This window comes from Sminthopsis crassicaudata, chromosome 1 (genome assembly GCF_048593235.1).
Source record: "Sminthopsis crassicaudata isolate SCR6 chromosome 1, ASM4859323v1, whole genome shotgun sequence".
Taxonomy (NCBI): Eukaryota; Metazoa; Chordata; class Mammalia; order Dasyuromorphia; family Dasyuridae; genus Sminthopsis; species Sminthopsis crassicaudata.
The window spans coordinates 741,092,571-741,103,964 of NC_133617.1; the positions used below are offsets into that span (position 1 = coordinate 741,092,571).

Here is an 11,394-nt window from a genome sequence, read left to right on the forward strand (position 1 = left end):
TACTGTTTTTCTTGGCAAGGATGGAGTACTTAACTTAAGGAATGAATGAATGAACTTTACTTTCATGGGCTAGCCCGGGCACCTGGCCACTGCAGAAAGCCCATTTGCAGAATTCTCAGTTACACACATCGATCTGGCAAAGAAACCACTCCCTTTGCCGCCTGCTACCAACCAACAGGATGGGGCTGTAGCATTAGTGGCGGCGGCCAGGCCTGGCATCTGCACGCATGCTCCCTAAGGCCAGCTTCCCAGTCCACCCAGCGCCCAGTGGGAACAGGGACCAAGGGCAGGCGGTGGCCCACCTGTGGAAGGATACCCCCTGTAAGTCTGAGGAAACATGGAGCCTCTATAGCTATAATGAGGGTCCCTCTCGTCATGAGGTAGACAGCTCTGTGCCGGGGACATGAGCAAATGCCTCACGCTAGAGCCTGGTCAGCACTGACTGTGGGCACTGCTGGGCATGAGTGCTGGGACTGTGATGATTTGGGCAATCCTCTCCCACCTCAGAGAACACCAGGGAAGAGCTCCTAACACCTCTCTAACAGAAGGCACACAACCTGGTTGGGAGATGGTGCATCCCCTGGTCACGAGGGCCTGGCTTCCTTTTTAGAGACCGTGAACCACCCACCCACCAGAAAAGGTCTGCTCCTAGCAACAACATCCATCCACCATATTCCCATAGCAAAGACGTCCCATGTGGACCATGGTATATTTTAATGACTGCTAGTACGTCAGTGTACGATTTCTTGTGAAACCATGGGAACATCTAAATAGCTCTGGCTCCATAATGTTTGCTGTGGATGGATTGGACCAGAATCGGTCACCTGTGGCAATAAAAGGGCAAAATATATGAACTGCATGTTTAAAGAAGGAAAAGGAGTTCTATAGTAATAAAATGGAGATCAATGCCATCTTCATTAAAGAAAAAGACGTGGAAAGACTACCTGTTTCATCAGAATGCAGTGATTGGAAGAAGATAAAAAGAATTTTAAATATTTGTCACTTTAAAAAAACACTGGGTAAGAACTGATTTTCCTATTCACGGTTTATGGTTCCTTTTAATTTTAGGAAATTACTTAACATAATAATCTTTCTTGATTGGTCTGTTGTTAATTGTTGGTGAATTTTTGCCTTAAAATATATCTGAAATCTTGGTCATTTATACGAAAAGTGTAATTGAAGAAGTCACTGGGACATCTCACATTCATGCCAAAAACTGATGGCTCTCTATCTCTTGCCAATATCTCTTAACCTTTTGTTTTGAAAATACTAGCAGAAAGATCTTAGAGTAAGTTTGGTTTCATTTGAAAATTATTTCTCGTATGTAAAATTTACTTTTAAAACATTAGAATTGCACCATTCACAGAATGTTGAGTTTTTAGATCCAATCCCTTGTTTTTCACTTGTAGTCTGGAAAAGCACAGGAATTATTTAAACTTACATTTGTATCAACATTTGCATAAAAAATAATAAAAAATTAAAAAAAAACATTTGCATAAAAAGCAAACTGATAAACTTTTTACAATATAAAGATGAAGTATTATTGAAAGCATACGCAATGGTAGTGAAAACATCGGCAGTTTTCAATAAACACTTAATTGAAACAGAATTCCTGTATGTGACTTGTGAGCCGGTTTGAATAAAGAAGTCCCAGGATTGGGATTGGAGAGCAGTAGGGGGGGGGAGGGAATGCCAGGCCAGGAGGTTTAGGATTTGTGTGAGCCTAATTGGGACAGCAGAACAATAGCCTGAGTCAAGGGAAGGGAGAATGCAATATGCATTTGTGTAACACCTCCTGGGCCTGGACAATCTGGTTTGATCTTGGAGGTGCTGTTATTATCCCCATTTTATAGTTGAGGAAAATGTACAACTTATTCAAGGTCACCCAATGATAAGTGTCTAAGGCCAGATTTGAACTGGACATGGGGTCTGGGGAGGGAGAAACCACTAAGATGCGCTGGGAGATGGGAACAAGACCCCAAATAGCCCAGTAGAAAACATGGCCCCATTCTGAATGTGAGAGAGGAGAATCAGGGTAATGGAAAGGAGAGGGTTTAAGATAAAAGAAAAAAAAAACCAGTATCAAAAGGGAATTTAGGCTTGACATGTTTGGGGAGAAAGATTGAGGGATGTGATACAGGAAAACTGAGATCAGGTCACTTAAAATAATTATGATGCTCCAGTCTTCTACTTAATCATTTGTTATCTGATTCTAGCTTAGATTGTTATTGAATGAATATTGTCATTGAGGGAGTGAGAAACACGATTACTGTGGCACTGTAACATCTACCAACCCAGAATTTAACCACATCACTATAATTTTGGGGGTTTGTGACTGGTTTATTTCCTAAGAATTTATAAAGGTTTTAAAAAAGGTTTTAAAAGGATTCTCACATAAGGAGACAAAGCAAAAGTTCTAAGTATACTCTAGAGTCATTTTGTAGCTCTTTGTGTAATATTACGATTTTAAAAAAAACAACAACAACAAAAAAAAAACCCAACAGGGCACTAATTACATAAAATGTGCTGCCCATACTTAAAGAAAACCTAAGCCTTCAAAATAAATAATTCATAATGCAAACAAGACTCTTAGCTTTTCAAAATGTTTAATCATGACTCTCCTGTAGTAGGAAATTCCCTTATTGCATCTAAAATATGATTTTACTTATTATTTAAATTTTCAGGAATACATCTCTTCTGTACATCTTCCTACATAGATATTTTCATCTTAAGTTTTGCAATTGTCATTTGCTTAAACTTAAGCTGGCATGAGTCTGTGTATATATTTCCAATCAAGAATCACAAAATTAAAAGCCTTGATATCTTAATGTTTTAGACCGACATCAAGCACAATATCCAATCCAAGCTGACTATGAAATAAGCAGTTATTTAAGATAACTTACCCTTTCATACTTTATAGAGAGAGTTTATATTTAGGACATGAACTTTTATTTTTTAGGTTAACAAAACTCTACTCCTTCATTTGGTATTCATCACTTCAGCCTGAACTTTGTTACAACAATACTTAAATATATTTAAGAGCAAAACATGATGGGAATCAGCATCTTTTAAAAATGTGTAATTGAATTTAATGTTTTTGCCATGCACAAATAATAAATGCAGCCTAAGGGGCTGTTTTTACTGCAGACAAGAAAAAATTGAAGGAAATTTATGACTATTTGTTATTTCAGCTCCTTTCGTCTTCATAATAAACACACACACATATTTAACGATTCCTTTTTGTTTGTTGATTATATGCTTAATGTTGTCATAAGCATTAATTTCACTAAGCTATAAGTGTTCTTTAATTGATGATATTCTTTATTTTTAAATACTTGATGAAACACATTCATATGCAAACAACTGTTTTTCTAAAATTTTCACCTTTTCTGACTTAGTCCACATTGGGTTTTTTTAATCTCTTACACGATGACAGTTATTTTCTATTCCATAAATCAATTTAAATTGATGGAATGCTCCTTTTTCTTCTATTTGTCCATTAACTGCTATTCTTTGAATTATTCCTTTTTGTGTTGAATTTTTTGAAAGAGGTATGAAACCTCTTTGCTGTTTATGTCATAGTTTGGCTTTTGATTTTGGATAATAACCATTTTCAATTTAATTTTAAAATATAGATAGAAATAACAAAGCCTGAAGCAACTGCCTCACTCATCAGACACTTGGACACTACGACAACCTTTGGGCACCAAACTTTTGTATAAGTTCTGATAGATTATTGCTTTATTTTTTAAAAATATTTTAAAAATTAAATTTTTAAATATTTATTTAAAATATAAATTTTATTTAAATATTTTAAATAGTTATTTAACATATTTTAAATATTGTGTTATTTGTGACTAGTTTGATAGCAAAACAATCTAGAAAGAAAATCTGTTGATTTAAATGAGTTTTATTAAAATGAGAAGATTTATTTAAATATTATAAAATATTTATTTTAAATGTTTTGCTATTTGTGGCTAGTTTTGATTGCTAAACAATCTAGAAAGAAAACCTGTAGACTTAAGTGAGTTTTATTAAAACGTGGGGATTTCATGCTACTAAACATTTTTAAAGGCAGTTTTTCTCTCATTTCTTGATTCAAGCTCTCTGCTTTTTTATTGAAACTATAAATTTCATTTGAGGAGCAGAAGAATATCAATATATGCTTATAAGGCACATCATGGAGCAAAGATAAAATCATTTGGATTTATGACATCTAAAGTTGAGGGAAGCTAAAATAGTTAATCTGTGAGGATCACAATTCTTTTAATGGCTATTTAAAAGCAGATCTCATATCAATGTGAGAGGGAGATAAAAGGAGAGGAAAAAAGTCAGAAACTAATAAAATTGATTATGAAAAAGTTCTTGCTTTATAGGAGACTAATCCATTCTGCTCTCACAACTACACATTATGAACTCATGCAATCTTTTAGCAACGCAAAAAAAGTATGTATTTTGCTTCTTTATCTTTGTAAATAAATGTATTTTAGTTAAAATACTGTTATATAGAAACAAAAAAAAATCAAGATGGATGGGACAGATGCCAACATCTAGGATATACCCACAGGAAGTAAGTCAGACTGTTTTCTCAGTTCTTTTACATTTTCATTTATGTTCCAAAAAAGAAGCAGAGGGGAGAAAGAGAATCAAAGACTCATAGACTGAGAGAGACCCTCTGTTTGATGAGGGAGGGCATGGAGACTCAGCAAAGTGAAGGCACCTGTCGAAGGCTGCAGGTGTTGGAGCAGGGCTGTGCAGCCCAAAGGCAGGGGTGGGGAGAGGATTGTCCCCAAATCAGGGCCCTGCTGCACAGGGGGTGAGAACAGGCCCCAACCAGGGTCTGCATTCATGCCAGATGAACTTGGCCAACCTCACTTTTGGACATCCTGGAATGCAATGGCTCCTACTGGCCAGAGACAGTGCTAAGCAAGGCTAGGACCAGGGTAAAGGCCAGAGGACATCTCCCCCCCAGGGCCACGGGGCTCAGCATCTCTGTGCAACCTGGATTTGAGGTCTGGGAGCTGGAGAGCTGCAGAAGAGCCTCATCTGGGTTCCATTAGCTGGTCTATTATTCTATTTATGTTCATGAAATATGGTATCTTGTGATCACATTTAGTAAAACTTTACCTTAAAATAGTTTGATTCTCTAATCCACTTTTTATTGGTTAGAAGAAAAATAAAACATATCATATATTCAAAGGCAGGGGGGAAAAGACACACTGTTCTAAAAATGTCTAGCAAGCAAATACCCTAAGAATATTTATTCAAGTGGTTCCACTAGGCTAGCTGGAGGGAAACGTGGGAGCAATTTTCCTGACTATCATGGCTCCTCCATCTAGCTGAGGGTGGGCTGGGCGCTGCGGGCAGGCTGGGCCCCTGGGGTGGGCCAGGCATCGCAGGGGACGGCCCTGGGGCCTTACCTGGCATGATGATGGTCTGCTGGGCCGCGGCCTCAGTGCTCAGGCAGAGGCGGCCACCCTTGGCAAGGCGGTCACAGAGAAGGCTGATATGCTTCTTTAGGCGGCTCGTGTCCTTGGGAATGTTCAGCTGGCTCGTGAGGTTCAGGGCCTGCTCCTTGGAGCTCTTAGACAGGCAAGTCTTCAACAGGTGAGCCACTGCGGCGTCCACTGTTTCCTCCCAGCCCTGTGGAGAGGAGCCAGTTTGCAAAAGATGTCAGTGGGGTTCCTCCCACATATGGGAATTTGGGGGATTTCTGCAAGAGTCTTTAACAAAAAGAAGGGGAGCATTAGGAAGGTCCTAGAGGCATGCATGAGATGGCAGGGAGAGGAATTATGTGGGAGAAGGCCTGGATGGGCCATGGCCAAAGGAATGGCCAGCTGATGGAAATCCCCCAAAGAATGTCAAATTCTAGCCCCATGGGAAAATGGCAAACTTTCTACCATAACCATTCACCCCTAGTGGCGGCAAGAGAACTAAGAGTTTACTCTAAACTACTATGGGACATTAAAATAAACACCCCATTTTATTTGGGACCGAGTGACCTTTTTTATCACTTGGTCCTCCCATAATCCTTGAAAAGCCTACAACAGGGAGCAAAAACAGAAAATAACAAATCACATCAATTATTTGTCACTATTTAGTTCTTCCAGTCATGTATGACTCTTGATCATCCCATCTGGGATTTTCTTAATAAAGATACTGGAGAAGTTTGCCATTTTCTTCTCCAGGTCATTTTGTAGAGGAAGGAATGGGGCAAAAGTGACTTCCGGGCATCACATCACATCACAGTGTCTAAATATTTGAACACAGTTGTTTCTGACTTAACACCCCTGTTCTATATACAATCCACTAAGCTGCCCAGTGTAATAAAATCCTCTCAATGAATGCTCATGACTAGGGAAACCCTCCTCAAGCAACACTAAAACTAGACGGTCTCCTGCAACATGTGCTATTTCAAATATTCTTGGAAGACTCTTTTTTTAAAAGAGAAAAATGTATTTTAATTTTATAATATTGGTAAAGAGGATACACTTCCATTTTGCTTTTGGAGCCACTGACAAAAACACTGAATTTGGGGTGGGAGGGAAGAATTTTTCTTTTCTCTGATTTGAAGCAGCTAGGTGGAATAGTGGCCCAAAATAATGGTACAAAAATGTATAGATCTACTCAAATCTTCTGTCTGTTCTGTTACAAGATTTAGCTGAATATTCCTTTAACATAATTAATGAGCTTCCTTCCAATCCAGTGCCGTTGGTACAGAGTGATTACTAATATCATGATGTGAAGCCGTGTGTCACAAAACAAATGCAAGTCATCACCGAATGGTTACAATTCTGAGATCAAACTTTTGGGAAACAAGGCATTATTCCACTGTGAAGGAAGAACTATTTGTGGGTCCAAATTCATAAGAGAGTTTGTGTGGGTCTATCAAAAACCCTCTGCCCCAAAATCTTGCCCAAAAACTATTTATTTTTACCCATCATGTTGCTAAATTGTTGACTTGGACTCACTGTTAAAATATGCATATTATTTTAATTTCTTTGGTTGACCAAGAGAATGGGTACACAGCAGTGGAAGAGCAAGGAAACTGAAGAACACCCACTAAGCTCTTCATTTTTTAAGTGTTTTTGATCCTCAAAAAGCCACACTCTAACCATCAACATAATTAGGCCTATTAATAACAAAACCAATAGAAATCACATGATTATCTCAATAAATGCTAAAAAAAAAAAAAAAAGCTTTTAATAAAATACAGAACCCATTCTGATTAAAAACACTAAGGAGAATGAGATTAAATGATATTTCTGTCTAAACCCATCAGCAAGTATTATGTGGAATGGGGATAAGCCGGAAGCCTTTCCAGTAAAATCATGATGAAGCAAAGATTTCCATGATCACCAATTCTATTATTCAATATTGTACTAGAAATATTAACTTTAGTAATACTAGAAGAAAAAGAAATGAAAGGAATTAGGGTAAACAATGAGGAAACAAAACTTTCGCTATCTGCAGATAATATGATGGTATATGTAAGAGAACTCTAGAGCATCTACTAAAAAATCACTTGAAGCAATTAATAACTTTAGCAAGGTGGCAGAATATAGGATAAATTCACATAAATCATCAGAATTTCTTCATATTATCAACAAAGACAAACAGCAAGACATAAAAAGATAAACTCCATTTAAAATAACTTTAAACAACTGCCAAGAGAAACCCAGGAACTGTATGAAAACAGAACACTTTACAGATAAGTAAAGTCATATCTGAACAACTGGAAAAATATCAATTGCTCATGCCATACTAACTGAACTACCAAAAAACCCACTCTTTGATAGAGTGAGAATAACAAAATTTATCTCGAAGAACGAAAGGAATTAATTGGAAAAAATACAGAGTAAAGTGGCCTGACACTGCCAGATCTCAAACTATATTATAAAGCGGTAATCATCAAAACTGTCTGGTACTGGATGAGGAACAGAATGATGGATTAGCAGAACAGATTTGGTACCCAAAACACATAAGTCAATGGCCACAGTAACTCAGTATTTGGCAAAACCAAAGACGCCAGCTTCTGGGATAAGAACTCATGATTTGACAAAACATGCTGGGAAAATAGGACATATACTGGGTATAGACCATCGTCTCACACCCTATACCAAAATAAGGTTAAAACAGGCACATGATTTAGACATCAAAGGTGACATCATAAGCAAATTAGAAGGACAAGGAAGAGTCTACCTATCAGGTCTAAGGGAAGGGGGAATTCATGGTCAAACGAGACAGAGAGCATTATTGTAGGGGGATGAAACTCTTGAATCAATGTACTGAAGTCGGACAATAGAGCACTTGAGGCTAATTATTGATTGGACAAAGAATATGCTTGGAAAATGGCCCTTCCCACTATCCTGTGCTGGCCCAATCATTTGGTGTATACAGAGAATTGTGGGAGGGACTGGGAAGTGCAGTGAGACTAGCCTGGCTCACTCTGGACAGGAGAAGAAGAGGTGAGGTCGCTTCCCTCCCCTTCACTTCTCCGGCTAAAGACCAAGAATAAAGACTTTTGCTTTTCCTGACTCCGACTGATTCTAAGGTAGCCAGGGTGCTAATGCAGTCGCCACACATTATGAAATGCCAAATGCATATAATTTTGAGCATGTTAAATTGAAAAGCGTTTGTATCAAAAAAGCCAATACAATCAATATTAGAAGGAAAGCCAAAACTGGGAAACAATCTTTACAGCAAATGTCTCTGATAAAGGCCAGTCAAATTTATAAGAATATAAGCCATTCCCCAATTGATAAGCAATCAAAGAATATAGACAGTTTCCAGATAAAGTAGTTAAAATTATCCATAGAATAGCACCATAAATCACTTTTGATTAGAGAAATGCAAATTAAAATAATTAGTGCAAATTAAAACTATTTCACAGCTATCAGACTGACCAAGACAACAACAATAAAAAAGGAAAGTCATTAATATTTGAGAAGATATAGGAAAATTGGGATACTAATGCATTGTTGGTAGAGTTGTAAACTGATCCAATCATTTTGATAAGCAATTTGGAATTACGCCCAAAGGGCAATCACACTATGTATATCCTTTGATCCAGCAATATCATTAGTAGATCTGTATCCTAAAGAAATCACAAAAAAAGGGGAAAAAAATTTTAGGCCTACTAAATGTGCTGCAAAGATATTTAGAGATTCCTTTTCCTGGCAGAAAATGCTTCAAAATGAGGGGATGCCCATCAATCGGGAGATTGGCTGAACAAGCTGGGATACATGAATACAATGGGATACATTGTGCAATAAGAAATGATAAACAGATTTCAAGAAAACCTGGAAAGACTTATATGAACCTATACAGATTGAAATTAGCTGAATCAGGAAAACATTGTACACCATGTCAACAACATTGTGTGATGGCCAACCATGGCTCAGCTCTTCTCAGTAATACAATGATCCCAGATAATTACAAAAGACTTAAGAAGGAAAATACTGTCAACATCTAGATAAAGAACTGGGGATCTCTGAATGCAGATCGAAGCATATTTCTTTCACTTTACTCTTTCTTGTGGGGTTTTTTTCCTTTTGATCTGTTTCTTTTTTCACAACTGTGACTAAGATAGAAATATGTTTAATATAATAGCACATATACAACCTACATTAAACTGTCTACCATTTTAGGAAGAAAGAAAGAGAAAAATTTGGAATTTAAAATCTTACAAAAATGAATGCTAAAAGTTTTCTTGACATATAACTTCGGGGGAAAATTCTGTTTTTAAAAATCTACAATCTAGCTACTTCTATATTAACATTACACATAATATTTAGAATTAGATGAGACCTTAGAGATCATGTAGGCCAGTCTCCATTATACTAAGGAGGAAGGGGAAGCTCAGAGATTAAAGAGAAATGATTCAAACTCAAAACCCCTGACTCCCAATCCCACAATTTTTCCAATTTCTCTAAATATCCAAGCAATGTGAAGATGGCAGCCACAATGAAAGAATTGGAATTTTGATCAAAGTATTAGAACTCACATACACACACAAAAAAAAGTATCTTTGCCTCAGTTTCTCCATCTCTAATATGGTAATAATAATACCTACCTGCATGGGGTTGTTTTGAAATTTAAATGAGATAGTGTCTATAAAAGTGCTCTGTAATGTTGAAAGTGTTCTATGTCTATTTGTTGCTATTATCCTTCCAGGACATTTCTGTAAGAAAAGAAGCTTGTCATATAATGTATAAAAATTTAGGGGGGGAAGCTGTCTGAGAGCTTGGAAATCTTTAGTCATTTCCATTCTTTGGCCATTCAGCCTTGCACATGGCTTGGCAAAAAGTGTCTCAGTGGGCATTACTCCCATTGGAAGTCTGTTAGGATTCTTACAAGGTATTTATGTACTTAGTTCGCACCTTTAAAGGAGTTCAAACCTATAAGAATCCTAACAGAAGTCAGCCTATCAACTTATAGAACAGCTAAGAAGGCCCTCCCATGGTTTTCATGGTTTGGGACTTCCCTGGTTCTCTTCCCATCTCTCTGACTGCTCCAGGATATCCTCTCTCCTGTATAAAGGTATTTCCTTCCCTAAAGCTCTTCCGTACTCTCTCCTATGGCAATCACATGGCCTGGCTCATCCCTTCTGTTCAGGTGATACCTAGATCCTCCGAAAAAGATTTCCTGGTGGACTGTCATGCAAACTTTGCTTATGACTCCCCCAAAGTAACTGATGTAGAAAAAGCTGAATATGGCTTCCAGCTACCCAGTCAAGGCCAGGAAGACCTGAGAATTTGTAAAGCTACAGAGGAGTTCTGGGAATCAAAGACAGAGAAAAGACAGACAGGAGAGATGAGGCGGATACAGTAGGAACAAGTAATGGATACATGAGAAAGTGAGAATGAGGAATGAAGAACAACAATTAAGGTCATGAGCCTGAGGGAAGGATGTCCTCAAAAGTAAAAGGGACATCGTCCAGAGGAAAAGTGAGCCATGTTTTAGACATGATGAGCTTGGGAGGCTCACTGATGTCCAACTGGAATTGCTGATGAGGGACTGGAGTTTGGAGGAAGGTTAAAGCTAAACCTACTGACCTTCAAGTCATCCACATAACCATGACAATGGTAACCATGGAAACTCATGAAGTCACCGAGAAAGAGTAGAGAAACAAGAAGACCTACCCAGGATGGAACCTTGAGGATCCTCCAAGGGAGGAGATAAGCTAAGGACATGAGGGCCCAGCAAGAACATGGGGAGCCATCAGAGAGAAGCAGGAAAACGAGAGAAGGCAGTAGCTTGAAATTCCAGAGGCAGCAGTGTAGATAGAGGGCAAGAAAATAGTCAACACTATCTAAGGTTCAAGAGGGAGGGCTCAAGAGGGAGATGGAAAAAAAAGCCATAAATAAAAAACTTCTGGAGAAAGCAGTTTCT

At 37.9% G+C, this 11,394-nt stretch overlaps 1 protein-coding gene across 5 annotated transcripts in view; it reads right to left on the reverse strand.

Moving 5' to 3' along the window:
• The window catches only part of BBS9 (Bardet-Biedl syndrome 9), a 300,830-nt gene that overhangs the window by 46,484 nt on the left and 242,952 nt on the right, over positions 1-11,394 (reverse strand). For all 5 annotated transcript variants that reach the window (XM_074284314.1, XM_074284313.1, XM_074284315.1 and 2 more), the window contains one exon: positions 5,421-5,643. In XM_074284314.1, coding sequence (XP_074140415.1) covers positions 5,421-5,643 — 223 coding nt within the window. The remainder of the gene's footprint in view (positions 1-5,420; positions 5,644-11,394) is intronic.